This window comes from Spermophilus citellus (assembly GCF_964194105.1).
Source record: "Spermophilus citellus genome assembly, chromosome: 8".
Taxonomy (NCBI): Eukaryota; Metazoa; Chordata; class Mammalia; order Rodentia; family Sciuridae; genus Spermophilus; species Spermophilus citellus.
In genome coordinates, this window is record NC_138189.1 from 105282851 (window position 1) to 105303673 (window position 20823).

General features: G+C 36.6%; 1 protein-coding gene across 3 annotated transcripts in view; it reads left to right on the top strand.

The window, feature by feature from the left end:
- The window catches only part of PPP3CA (protein phosphatase 3 catalytic subunit alpha), a 311084-nt gene extending 291985 nt beyond the window's left edge, over nucleotides 1–19099 (top strand). For 2 of the 3 annotated variants that reach the window (XM_081303604.1, XM_081303602.1), the window contains exons 11-14: nucleotides 4067–4151; nucleotides 11092–11189; nucleotides 14259–14288; nucleotides 17370–19099. In XM_081303604.1, the coding sequence (XP_081159730.1) occupies nucleotides 4067–4151; nucleotides 11092–11189; nucleotides 14259–14288; nucleotides 17370–17566 (410 nt within the window). In that variant the 3' untranslated portion in view covers nucleotides 17567–19099. The remainder of the gene's footprint in view (nucleotides 1–4066; nucleotides 4152–11091; nucleotides 11190–14258; nucleotides 14289–17369) is intronic. The other variant, XM_081303603.1, reaches the window with a different exon arrangement.
- Nucleotides 19100–20823: the final 1724 nt, after the last annotated feature.

Below are 20823 nucleotides of genomic sequence, written 5' to 3' on the forward strand. Positions count from 1 at the left end.
AGGAGAAGCTTAAAAAAAAAAAGGAGTGATAATTATATGAATGAAAACACAAAATGAAATTTTACTTACAATTATTCTTTTCTCAACATATGAAATACTGCCTTTGATTTGAACTTCCAAGTTAAAATAAGAGATTATATTTTTTTCACTGAAAAAAATAAGTCACCCCAGTTTTTCTTTCAAAGATATTTTATGTGTTGTCAGTACTTAATATACTGAATTTTAATTTGTGCTACAGTGGCACCTTGCCACAACTTTATCAGAACAGTACCAAGAATGTTTACATGATAATATGACATTATAGTTACATGTTGATTATAAAATCCCAAAAACATGCTCTTCTTTTTGGTCTTTCCATTTAATTTTGGGCTGTGAGGACTTGCCATGATCTCTGGAAAATACCAAAACTAGGAATAGCAATACTAAGTATACCAGGACATTTATATCTGAACTCCATTCTATCCCATTACATTTATTCCTTGAAATTCAAGTATGTATCAATCTACACATTTTATTTGCATATTTTATATTTTTGTGAAGTTGCAAGTGTTTAGTAGGAGTTTAATTTAGATTTGGATTATTTGGAAAATATTAAAGGTGATCCCAGGATAAAACATTAAGAGACTTGTCTTAATGTCTCTTCTTACAGACCATGTTAACACTTTTTGACCTTTTGAGTAAATATAGTCTAATTTTATAAAATGGATAATAAAATATTTTACCTGAGTTATTGGTAAATTTTAAAGTGCTTTTTTCATTAAGAAAAGTTCTATAATCTATTATTCACCGTTTTGGGGGAAAATATAACTATGGATAGATAATAAAATATTAATATTATTATATACTCTCCATTTGAGCTCACAATATAAGCAATAGTATAATGACTCTGTCAGAATGCTCATTTTGCACTTGAAATATAGTATTTATTTGATCATTTTTCTGAGCATCAACTCTCTCTGAGCTGGGAAGCAGAGTTCTCTCCATTTACCTTCTTTTCAACTTAGATTCTTACTTTCCATTGCTCTATGGTTTCTGTAAGTCCCTCATTGGAAAATTCTCGGTGAGATTCTTCTTCTCATATATTTTTCATTTGTTTAAATTTATGTTTTTCCCTTCTCATTTCTCTTAAATATATGCAATCTTATTTCCAGACACTTTAACCATTCCTTGCTGCTTTTCTGGTTGTACTTCTAAATATAGTCACCCTTTTTGGAGTTTCCCCCACATTTTCCATTTCTTATGTCTGTTGGATTGATTTCACAATCTGGCCACAGAGTGTTTTTGAAATAGCCAAGATCTCTTCTTCCCTTGCTTGGCGCATCACAATCTCTAAGTTGATTGGGTTAGCAGGGGTGGGAAATATTAAGCTAAAAAAAAATAGTGACACCACAATGTTAGACTGAAAACAACATCAACCTGAATAACAATATATATGGAGACCACCATAAGGAAATTACTTCCTTCTCACTTTTTTTTTTTCTTAAAGTTATCCATTACAAGTTTCTTCATCATTGATCATTATATTAAATCCAGGTACAATGAACACAGCCTCTTAGATGACCTCTAGGGCAAAATGTATTGTTCAAAGAATCTTAATGTCAAACCATAGATAATAAATATTGTTAAATATTACACACACCACTTACACACACCACTAGTAGATATGAGTCTGTGAACTCATAGTGAATGAGAAGCCATGGTTCTTTTTGGGAGGGTGCCTGGGATTGAACTCAGGGGCACTAACCACTGACCCATATCCCCAGCCCAATTTTGTATTTTATTAGAGTCAGGGTCTCACTGAGTAATTGCTTAGTGCCTCACTATTGCTGAGGCTTGTTTTGAACTCACAATCCTCAGCCTCTAGAGCTACTGGGATTACAGGCGTGCACCACGCACCCAGTAAAGCCATGGTTCTCGATTGCCACAGGGACTGAGTAGGAGAATTGTTTTCTCCCACATGGATTTAAATTTTCTCCACCCAGTTGCCAGCAGAATAGCTGGCAAGAGTAAGTGCCATTTATTGGGTATGTTGGGAGGTAAAGCATAGGTGTCATGCTACTATTTCAACAGGAGAAAACGAAATGGACAAAAATATGAGTTTCTTTGAAGTCTAAGGGAAGGAAGCTGGAGAAATGCCGACTCCCTAGCTGTTATGTACCTTCTGGGGAATACCCCTCCATACCTGTGGAATGGATAGATGTCAGCTTCACCTTCAGAAATTCACCCACCCAGGCAAAGAAAGTGGGGCATTATTTTTCCATTTTCTTGGAGTGGAGAGAATATCAGAGGCCTTTTCTCTAACTATTTAAAAATTGTACGTGTTGTTGCAAGTTTTCTTTCTTGTATAAATGTTAGCATGGGGATTAATTGTTTGGCTCTTATTAAAGAATGAAAAATGTTTCCAAATTGCATTCATAAAAACTGCCAAAAGAAATAGCAGAAATCTTTTCTTCAAGAAATGTCAGAAAATTTTTTCTTCTCATGGATTGAAAGACCAAAAGATAACACCAGTGTTCATCTATAAACTCCAGTCTCAGCAAATTATGTGATTCAACTGTTCTTCCAGATTAGGAACATCATGATATTATTTGAAAAGAATGTTTTATTCTGTATCTGTTAGAGGCAGTAGAAAGAAAGGCTATCTCCTTGTATTAACACTTCCTATAAAGTCCTATATAAGGTATTCAAAGGACTTTTTATCCTTTTCTACTTTGTATTATAAAGTCTTAAGAGAAGTATTTTTCTGTTTCTTAATCCAAACATATTTTGAGAACTTAAGAAAAATACAAAATGGTTGAATTAAAGAACATAGATTAAGAAAACATGGTTAAAAAAAGAAAATGCTTTAAACAACAATAGCCTACATAGATTTATTTTCTTTTTAATTTAGAAAATGGAATAAGTTGGAAAACTTAACCTGGACAGACTCATGCATAACTTTTTAACATAGATAGTGCCTCTGTCTCTCAGCTAAATCCAGTTCAGCTTTCTGCTTCTTACTCTAAGAGCTCTTGAACCAGCCAGAAGATGAAGGAGTATCAAGTGCTAAAACAAATGTTTTATGACCAGTAAATACTATAAACAATCTACCAAGGAACATGGGGAGTTCAGAGCCATCCCAGTTTGATCACCTCAAGGGAGATTTTCTTTAAAAAAACAATTTACTAAGTAGCTTTCCCAGCAGGAGTCTGGAATGAGTGACAGGTGTTGGGGACTCAACTCTTCCTGCCACTGCAGGTAGAAGAGGGGAACAAAAGAGAAGGATGAGAGCCTACCCTTATCTTCTCATGATATTTTTCAGCTATCTTTTTGTTCTGTTTTTTGGGGGTTTTAGATATACATGACAAAAGAGTGTATTTTGACATATTATACATACATGGAATACAACCCATTCCAATTAGGATCCCATTCTTGTGGTTGTACATGATGTGTATTTACACTGGCATAATATATTCATATATGAGCATAGGGAAGTTATGTCTGATTCTACTGTCTTTCCTATTCCCATCCCCCCCTTTCCCTTCATTCCCCTTTGTCTAATTCACTGAACTTCTATACTTTACCTCCCTACCCTTCCTTGTTGTGTGTTAGTATCCACATATCAGAGAAAACATTTGGATTTTGGTTTTCTGGGACTGGCTTATTTCACTTAACCTGATGTTCTCCAGTTCCATCCACTGAGCAACAAATGCCACAATTTCATTCTTCTTTAAGGCTGAGTAATATTCCATTGTGTATATATACCACATTTTCTTTATCCACTCATCTGTTGAAGGACAGTTAAGTTTGGCTCCATAGCTTGGCTATTGTGAATTGAGATACTCTCTCTTTCCTCACTCCAGATCCTTTGGAATTCTCAAAAGTTACTCCTTTGTATTTGGGGAACTTCTCAAGAATCACATGGCCCAAAGCAAAGATTTTCAAATTTGACATAAAGATGAATCCTCTTAAGGAAAAACAAAGCAAAGCTTATTTTGCTTACTATACTCTGTTACTTATATAAATTTACAAAATAATTGCATTTAGATAAACGTCATTGACTACTAAACTCTCTTTTAAAATACAGGAGCAACAGCTGCAGCCCGGAAGGAGGTGATTAGGAACAAGATCCGAGCAATAGGCAAGATGGCCAGAGTGTTCTCGGTTCTCAGGTGGGATCATTTTTCCTCTATTTCTGTTTTGAATTTTACCATGTGTCACTGAATAACTATTTTAATACTTTAATCTGGTAATTTAAACATTTTACTAATATATGTGTGCTCTTCTTTATTTTCCCCCTTTTAAATGATAATGTGAGTTCTTCACTGCTTTAGTTACATTGCAATCTGCTAAATTATTTCTCTGAAGAAATTGTCTGTTAATCAATTGCATCACATTTTATCCCTCTATTTGCTGCAGGATTTTAAAACATTTATTTCACAATAGGTTGGGCATCTTGTGAAACAGGGAAAGCTATTATAATCCTTTTTATTTTTCACTCTGGCTTTGCGGTAAAAGATGAATTTATCCAGAGCATATCACTAGATTTCTAGGAAATGAGCATCAACCCATGAGCTGTTCATGTGAGCCCATATTATTCTCATTAATCACTAAAAGGGAAAAAAAATTATTTAATGTTTTAGTTCCCATATACTAGTTTGTTTGTTTAAAGTGGATCATGAATCATGCTGTTATTATTAAGCATGAGTTTTGAAAACAAATATTTTCTTAAATGGAATTCACTTTATTTAAATTCAACTATTTCTAGATCATATGTGGTAACTATATTTCTTTTTAGAAGATTATTGTAAAATATTGTGTGTTTATTTGGAGTATAGTCAGTTCACATTTCTTCACATACACTAGGAAAAACAGAAATGCTTTGGGAAATACTGCACCTTCATATTGTATAATTTCAAGTTATAATTTTTGTCAAGATTTTCCAAAAATTCTCATAAAAAAAAAGCTATGCAGGGTCTTTTTGTTTCTCCTCTTGCCATTTCTATCTTAACTATGTGGCTTGATGCAGAAAGCAGGAAGCCACACGAAGGATGAAATCATTACCATCCTTTCTCAAACACACCCAAAATGAGTCAGCAATAACTCAACAGCCAGTGGAATCACAAAAGGCCTGTTGAGCTGAGATCAAGAGTGTCCTTGCTCCCTACACCTTAAAGATAGAGACCACCGTTGCTCTCATCTCTTCATTTCTAACTAAACAGACTCATTCATTCAGGCAATAAATAAATATAATGAAATTTAAAACACTGATTATATATCATAGAGAAAAAATAAAGTGATATAGGGGTATAGCAAGTGGGAGAGAAGGCACTGACTTTAGTGTATGGCCAACACGGAATTCTCTTGAGGAGAGGCTTGGAGCCCGTATGGCTGACCTTCATGAAGGAACAGGTTAAAGCAGTTCAGGGTAAAGGGAACAGCAAGTGCAGAGACCCTTAAGTGGAACAACTCTAGCAGTTTTGAGGACCAGCAAGAAGACATGGGCTTCAACAGCTTTATGAAGAGCAGAAGGTCAAATTACACCTCATCATCAATACTTGCTCACCTATTGTGCCTTAGGTCTACCAATAAATGCTCTTCCTTCTTTTTCTATCTGAAGTCTCTATGAGAATGGCTTCATCATTTCCATATGAAACTGCAGTTAGGAAAATGGGAGAATTCTTGCTTAATATTAAAAAAAATTTTGTGAGTTTTTTATATCCATGATGGTAGTAGAAGCAATGCTATAGAATCCTATAGGTCTTACTATTGGAAGATCCCTCAGTCCCTTGAATATCAGTGTACAAGATATGATTATTCCTAATTAAGGAATGGACTGTTTGAACCCAGTGATGATCAAAGACTCAAAAGATTACAAATGTCAATTGGAAGTAGAATAAGGTGCATGGTACTGCTTTCCTGTAATAAAAGCATCTGTAGTGGTATGCAGAGGGATCACATCTAGAAAAAAGTAAACTGAGCTTAGTAAGTAATGGTTGATCAGTAAAAAGGAATCATTTTGAGTTAGCAGTCGAAATTGGAATGGCAGACATGTAGGTTAATATGAGACTATGAAATGTTTGCTAAATATGTGAACAGATGCTCTGCTGTGGTATTGGACAGGAGGGAGCCTTTGTGTTTCCTGAATGGGAATGTTCATGAAGAGGTTGACATTGGAGGAGTGCTGTGAAGGAGAGGCTGGATTCCAGGACGTGGGGTTCCTGTGGTAAAGGCGCTCCTGAAAGAGGCGAAAGCATGTCCTCAGAGCAGTGTCAGTGGCATCCTCTTGTGAGGCGCTTGCTAAATGCCAGGTGCTGTGCCCCATGTTATGAACGTTGAACCGCAACCCACACAGCAAGCTTACAAGGTTGCGGTGACCTGCCTTTAGGGAGGAAATTGGGAAAGGCTTGACCACCTGTCCCCGGCAGCACTCCACATGAGTGGAGCGGAATCTTACTCCAAAGTGAACTGGGTGGTCTAGTGTGATTCCAAGTGCTACCAGCAGCGTGGTGATGAATTCTAAGCACATAGAAGGGCCAGTTTACAAGATGTGAAGATAGGGAGGAATCTTGTAAAAAATGAGGCTGAAAATGCATGAAAGCCCAGATCTTCACAGGCCTTGGAAACCATGATAAAGTGTGTTGATTTCCCTGTGTGTAGGCAATGAGGAGTCCTGGAATGGTTTTCCCAGGGTGAGAGGCATGCTGTAAGTCATGATTAGATATGTGTGTGTGTGTGTGTGTGTGTGTGTGTGTGTGTGTTAATGGAAGTGTGAAGATTGGCTAGCAAGGTGATTTATTGGTAGCAGGAAACACTTTGAGGAAGCTACTGAAGTAATCCAAGCAAAAGGTTAGATCAGCTGTGGGAGAAGGAATGCAAAGGAAGGGATATATCTATAAAGGAATTTGAAAAGTTAGATTTTATAAGCCTAGAACATGATGAATGAACACGGGCAGTAGTCCAGAATGGTTCGATATAGCTACTAAACACATACCTCATGTTTCAGAAATTTGCAACATTATAGGGGAACCAGAAAACTGTCTTTCAGCAGCCTTTGCAGATAAGGTATAGGCAAGTTGTCTAGGATCTGCCAATTAGATGAACACACATAACGTTTCTGTTTCTCATTGAACACCATAAGGAAGCAGCCAGTGGAGAAGGTAACTGCTCTGTGAGGTGTGGAATCTGAAAAGCCAGCCATGTAAAAGCTCTGTCTCAGTATTTTGGGGAATAACTGCACAGCATTAGTGAGAGCCTAGGTGTTGGCTGTCAGCATCCGTGGGAGCATTTTATGGAGCTGACCCCATAATGTAGATGGGTCCTAGTATTTGCACTGGTACAGAACATACAAGTCCACTTCTCTGGATCTGAGAGTTTTCTAATAGCCTTTTAGCCATCTCTTTACTGTTAAAATTAGAGCATATTCTGCCCAGCATGGTGGCACATGCTTGTAATCCCAGCAGCTTGGGAGGCTGAGACAGGAGGATCACAAGTTCAAAACCAGCCTCAGCAAAAAGTGAGGTACTAAGCAGAGAGACCCTGTCTCTAAATAAAATACAAAGTAGGGCTAGGGATGTGGCTCAGTGTTCGAGTGCCCCTGAGTTCAATCCCTAGTACCAAAAAAAAAAAAAAAAAAAAAAATAGAGCAGATTCTGTTGTTTGTATAAAACCCTTTACCTATTTAAGGGGTGATAAGAGAGAGAAAATATTTTGACGGTTTTCTATAGAGGTTATAGCCTATGTGGTTATAGCAGCATCTATAGGATGCTGCTATAGAAGAAAGAACAAGTATTTGAATATCTAAAAGATGAGTTAGATTTGGCAGAACATTCATGCAGAGGCAGTTAGAAATTTTGCCTTGGAGCTTCAGAGATACTGTGGGGGGTTAGAAATGCAGACAGAGGATTGAATGAGAGGAGAAAACACTACAGCAGTATACAGGATGGTCTTGCTAAAGCGAATAGTGAAAGGCAGGAGCAGAAACTAATCCTCAGACCAGTACTTTCCAATAGAAATGTAAGCTGAGCCACATCTGTCATCTTAAATGTTCTAGAAATCACAGTGAAAGGAGTACAAAATATTTAACACAGAGATTCAGAATTTAGTCATTTTAACATAGAATCAGTGTTACACCTATTAAGGAGCTATTTTTCCATGCCTGTTTTTTTCACTGAGTCTTTGGAATCTACCTGTGGTTTACACTTACAGCACATCTCAGCTCACACTAGCCTTGTTTCTAAGGGTTAAGAGCCTTGTGTGGCATGGGCTGGAGATGGCAAAAATCAGCCAAGGGACTGAGAAGGATAATAGAGAAGAAGAAGAAGAAATAAAGTGTTATAAAACCTGGGTATGAGAAGCCTTTCCAGACAGAGGGCACGGGCATCAGTGGGAAATGCTGCAAAGAAAGCAGTAAGAATAAGAATGCAGCAAAGATTATTGGAATTCAGAAATGATGAAGCCTCCAGAAACCTGAGGTGCGGCTTCCCTGTGAGGCAGGAATGGGAGTCACAAGTGAGGGAGGTAAGGAATGTAGTTGAATGTCAAAGGCAAAGCTGGTGAGGGAGGAAGGAAGGAAGGAAAATGACCACCTTCTGTACCAGGGCTTTCACATAAAGTATAACACTTAATCCTCAAAGAAATCCTATAATTATGGATATGGTTTGGTAGATAAGGAAACTGAAACCCAAAATAGTTAAACAAAATCCTGACCTCATAGGACAGGATTTTTAACCTGAGGGTGTCTAAGCCCAAAGATATGATTAAAAAAAAAAAAGAAGAAGAAGAAGAAGCCTTTCTACTTTTGGCCACAAAAGTCAAAATTTTGAACATTGAGAAAAAATCACTCCAGACTAACAGAAACCTTTTATAGGTATGAAGCTAGTAATTCAGTTTATCTTCTGAGCAATGTAGGTTTTTATTGTTGGAGCTGTCCTATTTTTTTTTAATATAGGATTTGATACCAAAGTTATTTAAGTATGAATAATAACCAGTCATGAGGCTAAGGCCTTATTTTGAATCTGAATATAAAAGAAAATAAATATGAGTACATTTCTGTGCAGTACTCTTTAATTTTTCCAAATCCACTTAGCATTCAGGATATTTCTTCTTTGTGTGACCTCTAGTGATTTGATTGCAGAGTCCTGCAAAGGGTGAAATACCTGCATGAAAGTACACAATGATTGATTGACTGGCTCAACCCTAATACTTTTAAAAGAGACAGAGGGTGTGAGCCACACAGACACCCGGGGTCAGATTCCAAGCAAGTGCAGTGCCCTGTGGTGAGTGTACTGGGTGTGTTTGAGGGACCCTAAATGGACAAGGTAGGAAATGTAGTCTGAGAGATGAATGAGAAGGGAGAGCATGGGCTTAAAATACTAGATGTCTAGTGTTTTAAAGGCCCATGTGGAACTTGCTAATGTTTTACCTTTCACCCTTTCTCAGAGAAGCCATTAGAGGTTTTGAGTAGAGGAGTGACAGGATCTGGCTTTGGTATTAAAAGACTCCTTGGGGTTGTTTTGCTGGAATAGCTATGGGAGGAGGGGCAGGCATGTGACAAGGGTAAAGCAAAAAGACCATTGGGAGGCTGCTCCCAGCAGGCAAGAGACGCTAGATGTGAGCAAGAGACACTGTCACAGAAGATCACATGTGTATGATGCCATTTGTCTGAATGTCCAGAGTAAATTAACCTGTAGAAAGTAGACGAGGAGTTACACAGCACTGGAGGAAATGGGGAGTGACAGCTAATGTGGGTATAGGGCTTCTTTTGTAAGTGATGAAATGTTCTAAAATTGATAATGGTGGTAGTTGTACTGCTCTCTGAATAAGCAAAACACTACTGAATGAATCATACACTGTGTGCTACATTAATTGTATCTCAATGAAGCTATTTACCAAAGGAATGAGAGAGTAAGCTTCTGAGAAGTGGTACAGCACTGGAAATATGTTGAGGGTACAGCCATCAGGATTTATTGGTAGAGTAGCTGAGGTATTAGGATGAAAGAAGTTGCAGGGTGATACTTTAAGTTCAAATAGCTAAAAGATGAAATTTTCAATTTCTGAGTTGGCTACTGATATGAAAGTAGCAGATTTGGGGAGGAGTTTTGAGATTTAGAAATCTCTGTAAAAATTTTGAGTAGTTATATATATATATTAAACATCACAAATGTATATGTATATGTATAAAACCTTATGGAGGGGCTGGGGTTATGGCTCAGTGGTAGAGTGCTCACCTAGCATGCAGGAGGCACTGGGTTCAATCTTCAGCACCACATAAAAATTTTAAAATAAAGATATTGTATCCACCTAAAAAACTAAAAAATAAATTTAAAAAAAACTTATGGAGTATTTTCTGCTTATGGAGGATTGCAGTGAAAAGATGTAAGGTTATTCTTATTTTATGCTAATGTAATCATTGAAATCTATGAGTAAGTCAAAGTGATTAATAGTGTTAAAGATGAATAAATATAATTAAAGTACTGAAGTACCTAAAATTATTGTAAAATAATTGTCCTAGTGGATTATAAAATAATTTTATATAAGCAAATCAGTGGGGAAAGTGGCTGAAAAAGAAAAACTAATAAGACATTCTGCCATTTGCTTTATTGACTAGTTGCTAGTCTTTTGTTTTCCCCAAGTATTGTCAAAATTCTTTAGTGATCCCTGGAAGTAAACCCTGGCTCTCTAATCTATAGTTCAATTTTTTTTTCTCAATTTACCATATATTCTGGTTTTCCCTTCCAATCAGTTCTACTTACTGTTGCTGAGCCTTGGCTGAAAAATTTGCATCTGCATTCTGCACAATTCTCTCTGAACATGTTTACTGTTATCCTGGGGGATACACAACAAACACTTTGTAATATGATATCTGATGACAAAATCGGAATTATTTTCTGTATCTTCAGTACTCAGAAGAGGTTATATTTCCACAATTGCACAATGTAACGTCATCATTTGTGTAGCATCTCCTCTATGTAAATGTATAAAAAATATGGTGTATTTTAAGTAAAACAAATGAACAAAAATCCCAGAGAGCCAACACAAAGGCCAATGTGGGTTCTTACATGCAATGTTTTCCTTCCAAACTAACACCTGCTCTTTGTTTGTGCCTTCCAGAGAAGAGAGTGAGAGTGTGCTGACACTGAAAGGCTTAACCCCCACCGGCATGCTCCCCAGCGGAGTGCTTTCTGGAGGGAAGCAAACTCTGCAAAGCGGTAAGCAGGCCAGTGGTATGACCTTGACCCTGGAGCATCACAGCCAGCTGAGCCACCAGAGCCCTGATTTACCCATTCATTCAAGCTCTGTCTTGGTCTTCAGTTCTTCTTGGCTGGAAGAAGGGCTGAAACCCCCACATCAGTTTGGTCAGTCATGTCCATGATAATAGCACCCCCACTTACTGCAGTACAACCCTTACACCCATTCCCTCATCAACATAGGAATCTACATTTGCAGGCTGAGCTATATGCAGACTCATTCAGCTTGCAGACATGCACAGCACAACAGGTTTGACTACTAAGAGCCAATCAATTGCTGAAATAAGTTTTTAATTACATATTTTAAATAGATATCTGGTTATCTTTTTGATTGATGAAATAAACATATGCACACCCAAATATACATCCATAACTAGATTTTATTGAACAATCTAAGAATACATAAAGGTTGATTTCACTATCCACTTAAATAGATATTAGAAGTCTTATGTGTCCTTTGGTTTATCTTTCCAAAATAAAAAGAAGACACTAATTTTATTTTTGAAAGAAATTACAATATTTCCTTTAAGAGAGTCTATATGAAAACCACAGTTCTTTAGACCAGTGTTGTACCATAGAAATTTTGTGATGATCGAAATTTCTTCATCTGTGCAAAAGTCACTGGTAGCTTATAACTGTCAAGCACTTGACATACAGCTAATATAACTGAAAAACTTATTTTTAAATTTTATCTAATTTTCATTAAATTTAATTTAAATATCTACATATGGCTAGTGGCAACCATGTTAGACAGCATGGTGCTACACACTCTTTTTAATGTCTGGTTATCAATTTTAATTATTATCATTACTTAGAATAAAATTTTAAAATGTGGAAATTTTGGTATTAGATTTGACTTCCACAGAAAAAAATTAAAAGAAAAATACACTATAACATTTTTAAATAATTTCAGCCTCATATTTTCCTGTGCCTTTCCCTGAATCTTTCTCATATTTTCTTTTCCATCCCTGTCCTTCATCTTAGAAGATTCAGGTATTTTTACAGTTACATTATTTAGACAATGCTACATGAAGGCTAATGATCAACTTCATGAATACGGTATTGCTAAATGATCACATCCTAGCAGCATCACAGTAATTCTCTTTATTATCAGATGAATTTATTCCAAAATCACTCCGAATTTCCACAGAAATTCAAAGAATTTTAAATTAGGATAAGACAATACAAAGTACTAAAGTAAATTCTCTCTTAAATTTATAGCTGGAAATTATTTATTTTAATAGATTTATACAAACACAAAAATTTTTCCACCAAAGCTCACTAAAACGTTAGCATAGATAAATCAGATGTGCACAAAATGCACTTCTACCTAATTGATTGAAATCTACAGTTTCTGGTAAGCACATTTTAAGACACAGCAAGTGTATTATCAGAAACTCGGGGCCTCATTTGCTTAGAAGGATGCATTTAATAGCGGGCAGTACATATTTCTAATATGTCAGTGCTGGTGTGGTTCCAGATTTTTGCTTTACTTTTGAAACTTAAGTTACTTAAGTTGTTATAATTCTTTGTTTCTTTTCTAGATTTCCACCTGCATTTTTAACTTCAGTCATTGCATTTTCTTTTCCTTTATTTTAAAACCATTGGTTTGTGTTATCCTGTGTTAAACACACACACACACACACACACACACACACACACACACACACACACACACTCCAGACAGGCAAAAGACATGTGGATTGGAAACTTGTTTGTCCCCAGATTTGAAAAACTTAATATGTACTGTAAACCACATACATTAATAAAACTTGAAAACCCATTGTCTGACACCCTTCTGCTTGTCTCAAAGGGGTCTTTCTCAGTGCTTTGGTCTTCAGCTCTTCTCCTTGGTGGCAATCATCCTCTATTTTTGCCATAAGGAATCTAGAATGTACCAGAAGGAAGTTAGAGTGCAGATTTGGCAGTTGCTCCACTTGTAAAATCTTAAAATATAAGAAAAATGCAAATTAAAGTTAAGGGGTAAAATTTTAATATTAAACATTTAAGGGTTACGGAGACATTTTGCATTTTAGCATTTAATTAGGGAAATACCAACTAGCCTTAATAACTCAGAAGGACCCATATACCTGTGAAAGTATAGACCCAGACCTTATCATAAAAATTGCTCATAAAGCAACGGACTATAAAAGTTCTGACTCTGAAATATGCTGTTTCAGTGTATTTTTAAGACGCCTCCTAGATGAGGTTTCAATATGTAGGCTGCCTCTTCTTTCAAATGCAGATAGAAAGAATTCTTGCTGCTGCTGCCATGTTACCACTTGGGTTTTTAACACTTCAAGAGTTTCATTTACCAAACTAATATTCCCATATGGAAAAGAAAACTGATTTTAAATTGTTCTTCCTGGCAAAAGAAGTCCAGACAATCATTCCTTCCTTTCTCCATTCTCCCTCACCCTCTTGCCAACCCCTACCCCCAAATGTTTATATTTAAAGAATCACATGTACTTGAACATGAACACATTGATTTTATCTTTCTTTAAATTTGCATCCCTGTCTTTGCATGGCAGTAGGAAATAGTACCATTTAATATTAAATAGTATGATTGATCTCACTGATATCAAGGCTCTGCTTCAAGTTCTACCATTTTGTCTGGTCTTTTTAAGTAGTAAATCAATCACCAAATCCAGCAAAGGTTTTAAAGTGTTCTGTGAGACAGAAGCACATTTTAGATGACATAATCCCTTATCAATTTAATCCAAGTTAAAGAAAACTTTTCTGAGTCTTTTCATAAAGGGTTAAATTATTTTGTCATTTAATTACTGAGCAAAAACCAAGCAGTTCACTCAGAAGTAGCCAAATCTTAAACTTATCATTTTTTGGTGGTGTTTTTTTTTCCTTTCTTTTTAGCATTTCTGTTTTGTTGTCTGTGCCAGAATCCAGCACTTACAGGATCATTAGTTCTCTTAGCTCCTTTTAACGTCACTGATTTGTTCTTAGAGTTAAAAAAAAAAAAAAATCCTCTGCTCATTTTTCTCATTCATTTTGCACCCCCTTTCTTCTCTTCAGCTACTGTTGAGGCTATTGAGGCTGATGAAGGTAAATTGGCCAGTCCCCTTTCTGTTGTACCTGCAACAGATAAGGGCTCTGCTGGGTGTATTCATTTTTTTTTTTTTTTTTTTTTTTTGCTGTAGCTTGTACAGAGTGTGTGGGTGTTGGGCTAACAGTTGTGGCTCAGTATTAACCAAAATGTTCTTGCTTTAAAGGGGAAAATGTCCTTCTATGGTTTGTTTGTTTGTTTTTTCCCTTAAAGCTATGTTTGACTTCTGTATACAATGAACCTAGCATAATCACAGAAAACAAAAGGAATTTATATATCTTGAATGATGTGGGGTGGGGGTTATGGCAGCTGTTTTGACAAATGACACATAAACAGTATTCTTGGAGCTGAACCAAGTCCCTCCCTCAAATCACTTTCAGGCAGCACTGAAAAGGAAGAGTAAAGATAGTTTATTAATTTCCAGTCTTTCAGAAGTTTGTAGCCCAAAACAGTTCATTTGAATAGTGCTTTGTAATAGTTCAGCATTACTCCATGTCTCTAAAATTATTCCAAGACGAGACAGATGTGTATGAGATAAAAGGTTTGGTTAGCCTTATCAACTTTAACCTACTGCAACTTACAGGACAGTTAACAGTAGCAAAATATTATAAGGTGTCTAAATGCACTTAGACACCTGTGGAAGTGGCCGATTATAAGAATAGTATCAAGCGATCGCTCCGTTAATTAACTTTCACTGAGTGTCTGCTTTGTGCCAGGCACCGTGCTAGGAGCTGGAGGGGAAATCCAGAATGTACCATTTCTAACTGTGTCCTAACTCTGCTCAAGGACAGTAGAGTTGACCCCTGTGTAACTGTTTTGAGCAAATTTTTTTAAGTCTATGGTTATGAGAGAACTGCATATCAAAATAGATTTTAAAATTATCTATGCCATATCTTCTGACAATTTGATAAAGTATAATTTGAAGTTCCCCTTTAAAACAAAATTCTTCAGTTGTATTTTGTTCTTGCAAGATAACTTCTTATTTTTCCCAAAATTGTCTGCATATGGTCCTTTTGGTATGATGTAAAAGCGTGCCACTTTAGACTTACAATTTGTACGTGATTTGGATATGGTAGGGGAAATGACAGCACTGTAAGAGAAAATACAACTGCTTCCTAAATAGCAGTGAACAAACTGCTATTTATGTGGGAATTCTCTATTCCTCTTGGCAAATTCTAATCTGCAGTGTGCATTCTTGTTGATAGTTTGGCTGTTTTCTGTGGTTTCTGTGACTCTGTGTTGTGTTAAGTATACTACCAATGTAAATTGCTAATACCCATTGTCTGACCAGCAACTACAGCAGAGCACATTCCTCCATCCAGCATAGACAAAAATGATTAGAATGGAGCCCCATCCCAGAAACATCCATTGTTCTAGCTAGATTTTTACTTCTACGCTCCCACTTTATTGGCTTTTACAACCTAGAGATTCCACTTTTGCCATGTCAATTAATAAAATCGCTTCATAAATTATAGCGACAAATGTTTTATACTCATTCGCGATGATGAAATGATATTTAAAGTAGTTTAGAAAAAGAGTAGGGTACCACTTTATGCTGTTATATTGTTCTTCAAAATAATTGAGTTAGTTTTCAGGGTGGGTGCTCATTAAACAGCTCTATTATTTCACGATTTATTACCGAATTACAGAAAAATTAAGAAGCTTTGCTTTGGGCCTTGGTCTCTCCCCATTTCCCCATCTACTTCCTCTCACGGTTGACTAATCACCATTATGCTAACCTTTAAAATACAGAGAAGGAATAATCTATTTCTCATCGTTATTGTAATGAGCTTTGTATATCTTTCTTTTAAGAATCCCATCCATACTGATGAAAGGCACTCATGTAGGAGTGGCTGGCAGAGTTTGAGCTGGAAACTGCTTTCCGTTTTTTCCTAAATAAGGTGGGGAGGATAAAGGTACTCTGAAATTGTCCTTAATCCACCATGGAGATGCAGCCTCATTCAGCACTGGTGATTGGCCCTTAAGTACCTGTCTTGCACTTCACAGGGAGTAAAGCAAACTGATGTCATTGGTTCCACATTTGTGTATTTTATTTGCAGCTCACTGGTTGATGCATCCTTGGAAGAAAATCATTAAGTTTCTTATACAAATTCCTACCTATATCTGTAGTGTACTGAGGGTTACTAGAAAACAACTCAAATATCACTGTGCCCACTTTGAGAATTATGTGTTTTAATTGCTAATAGGATCTAAACCAGTCCAATTCATTTTTGCTAAAAAGTGTAAAAAAGAGGGTTTCCCCCCCTTTTCTTCTTTAATCACCACTTATGTCTACATTGATCTACTAAGAAAGAGCTTTGCTTTGGACACCAGATGAACATCAGTTTGGCCTGTTCACTGCTGAAGGGCAGACAAAGCCTCTCTACATAGTGACCTGATATGGATTTTTCTGAGTTTATCTTAACTTGTCACCCACTCTATATGCTTCCAAAGTTGAGTGCAAAAATAAGAGTTTATAATTTCTTCGTTTTTTTCACGACACCATTGAGTTGTTTGCTTTGTGGGATTCTGAGATGGCATGGACATACCCAAGTCGATTTTTTTTCTGGCTCCTTTTACAGTCTGCTATAAGTCCATTGTTGGACTTTGAGGCATAGAAGACACAGTGATTCTGTTGAATTTGCCATCGAGAGCACATGGGAGAGTCACAGGGGGGACATGCTGTCTGTCTAGGTCCGGGCCCTGTGGGTAACCATGCTAAGGATGTGGCCAGTTGATGCTGGTTCCAGAGGCCTGTCCCTGGAAGCCACTTTGCTCTTTACATATCCACTTTGGGTTTCTCTGATCTAAACTTTCATGAAGACAAGAGAAATGCATATATCTTAATAACTTCAAGAGGACATTTTGGTTGGCAAGAGACATTGGCTGTTTTCAAACCTTTGGTTATCTCCAAGTATGGTAAGGAGTCTGTTGTGTTGTGTTCAGGTCCCGTCACGTTGTTCTCCACTAAAGGATTCCCACTCACCGCGAAGTCTCTAACATCACCTGATGCGCCTCCTGTGCCCTTCTTCGGTCTCTGGCTAACCCTGTTTCTCTTTTTTTAATGATTTTCTGTTTAGCTATCAAAGGATTTTCGCCACAACATAAGATCACTAGCTTCGAGGAGGCCAAGGGCTTAGACCGAATTAACGAGAGGATGCCGCCTCGCAGAGATGCCATGCCCTCTGATGCCAACCTTAACTCCATCAACAAAGCTCTCGCCTCAGAGACTAACGGCACGGACAGCAATGGCAGTAATAGCAGCAATATTCAGTGACCACTTCCTGTTCACAATTTTTTTTTTTTTTTTTTTGAGCTGCAGGGCATGAGGGAGATTGCTGCATATCAGCAGTTGGATGTTCTTGCCTCTGATGGTAGCTTGTTTGCTCTGGGGGCCAGGAATTGGATTCAGTTTACACTATCATTAAAAAGAGGGAGAGAGAGAAACTATATTTTGGTGAGGGTGGTGATTAAACACCTCTTTTGGGTATGCCTTTTAAAAATGCTTATAGGGAAAAAATTTTCAAAGGAAGCTAATGCTAGTATATACTGCAATGTTAGGGGAATGAACATGTTTTCCTACTGCATTGGGGACTTATAGATAGGTAAATGAACGGCCTTTTATTCTGTTACTGGACATGAAAATTTTGTCTAATTTCTTACTCTATTGTACGTTTACAGTCGCAGCACTAAAAATGGATGACATCAAACATTTTTAACAAAAATGATGTACAAACTAAATAAGGACTATTTATTGATAATGTTTTGCTACTCTTGTCACAATGGCTATCAACTGAATTAGGCAGTCTTAGAAAAAAAAACAGAAAAAGAAAAAAAAAAGAATGTTGCAAATTTGTTAAAATGCCAAAAAGGACAGTTTAATTTTGTACAGATTATGCTTACCTCAGGTTTCTTTAGTGTGCTTGAATGCCCTTCTTTCCATATAACACTTATCTTATTAATTTGGCAATGAATATCTTTTCTTTAAGTTTAAAAAAAACTGGAATAATTACACCTATCTTTTTTGCTGTTTATATTTAGGGGTTTTGTTGATAAATCAAGTCTTGGTTGTGGCTTGCTGAATTAAATATTTATGAGTGGTGCATTTTTAAGTAATAGTGAACAAGACACCATATTAAGTACAGTGATAAAGCATCTATATTCTGTAAAAAAAAAAAAATCTGCCTATGCATGTTTTTTAAGAAAAAAAAATGGCTGTATCGGCCTGTATGGGACTGTAATGCGCTTAGTGGTCTGATATATACTGGAAATGTATGTATACTGGCGTACTTTATATTCTCTAAAATGCTTAATGCCTTTGAAATTTTGTAATCAAAAAGCTTTGAAAAAATCTAAAGGGGAGAGTATTCTTAAAAGTTTTTAACATAAGCTTGTCAGTGCACATATAGATGGTTAGCATGTTTAGCAAACCTTGTGAAATTTAAATAAGTTTGTAGTTACATGTGAAACTCTAATGCATGGTAACTGTTAACGTCATAACGGTTTAGTTATTTCGTTCCGTTCTGTCATGTGCCACAAAAATATGTACTTTTTTCACTTTTTTTCCCCTTTGTATATCAGTTACGGGTTACAACTGGTTCATTCTGAAAACAACAACAATAACAACAACAAAAGTCCATTCATATTTTTTAACAATTGTATAAGTGCCCAAGTAATTCACTACAGCCTAAAGCCTGGCCTTTGTAATTTGACTTCTGAAATGTTGGCAATCAAAGCATGCACTTGTAACAATGAAAAAGAAAAAGCATTTTATATTACTACTCAATAAAATGTGCATGAACTTAAAGAACTCTCACCCTTTGACTGAGTCTGCTGAAGGGATTTATGTGCACAGCCACCAGGGCGTCTTCAGGTGCTGGGCCACAACCAACTGGGCGCAGAGTTACCTGGATAGGCTGCTTTCTAAGGGCCTCGTGACCTTGAGGTGTGGTGCCTACTTCTGCTGTAAGAATCTTGGTGGATTTGTGTCTCAAATCAGATGAGAGAAGTCTGTTTAACAAGCAAATGCCACCTTCTGGCTCTCTCGAATGTGGGAACCAGTCAAGAAGCCAGAGTATTCCTTTTTATTGAAAAAAAAATACATCCATTTGTTATCAGGTTGTTTCAGTTGTATCGGCTGCCCTGTCTCCTAAAGCAGAAGGAACTAGGCTACTAAGTGCATTTTCATCAAGGGAGAGTTGCATTTGTATGGATATGAAATTTGTATTCCTTCCTGTGCTTCAACTAATATCAAATCATCGAAAGATTTAAGACACACCAGATTTCAGTTTGTTTCTAACATTGTTCATGTTCAGTGCACTTTGTTTTATGTAATAAAGTATGCCTGTTATATGAAATAATAAGAATATGGTGATTAGTAATACAGTGTACCAAAACAAAGATGTTCCAGATATATTCTCTGACAAAGACAATCCATCTTTATTCTACTGAATCCAAACATTTTTTCCTGTGGATATTTTCCCCTTCTAAAAAAGAAAAATGATATCCAAGAAAAATATTTAGATGCAACTTACTTACTAGAATGATGTGAAAGAAATGGTAATTCTGGTACCAAGGTGTTTATTTTCTTTCTTTCAGTTGCGGAGAAAATATCCTGACAAAAAGAAAAAAAATCTTTTTTTTTTTTTTTTGATTCCTTTCTTTTACAAATTGTGCTAAGGCAACTATGGCATAGAAATAAACATTTGACATTAAAATAAGCAGTTGATGTGAGTATTGCTTGGTCTTTCTGGTCAGTGGTTAGGAAAGTAATATTCTATATTGTTGCTTAAGCTTTTGGTCTATCAAAGAAATCATTACAGAGCTGAAGTTACTTCTTCAAAAAGTACAATACTTCCACACCAGGTCTCAGTGATTAGATTTATCTCACTTAACTTTTGAAAAAAAAAAAAAAAAACTATTGAATTCTGGAATTCTTTATGCCAGTGAACCTTTGGACACACACACACACACACACACACAAAATCACCCTCCAGTCCGCTGCCCTTTACCCACCCCCTGGGCAGAAACCAGGGCCCCCAACATGAACTCAGCACCACAATTGGGACAGTGCATGTGATCTTACTTAGTGTCTCATACTTTCATTTGACTGCTTCCTTCTCTCATTGGATCCTTCTAGCATAGACCTTTCAGTTCGCCCTACATGGGTATCAGCATTTCCTTAAGACTGGAAGCCCTTGAATTGAACAATTGAGAGATCTCCTAAACATTTTCTTTGTTCTGTGACTATGCACTCTATATGCATTCCATGAACATTGAGATTCTCAGTGTTCCTCTCACTGTTCTAAAGTCTTATTTTACACACACACACTTACACACAACATCTGGCAACTGTAACAACATATCAGTTTTCATGATAATGTTAAATGTCAACAATGCATCCAGCAGTGAGTCAGTTTCTGGCTTAACACTGAGCTGCTGTTCCCTCTATTTCATGAATATTCCTTTTGGATATATTATACGGTAATGTTTAACCAGAAAAGCCTGCTTAATGTTATATTCAGTTTTTCAACC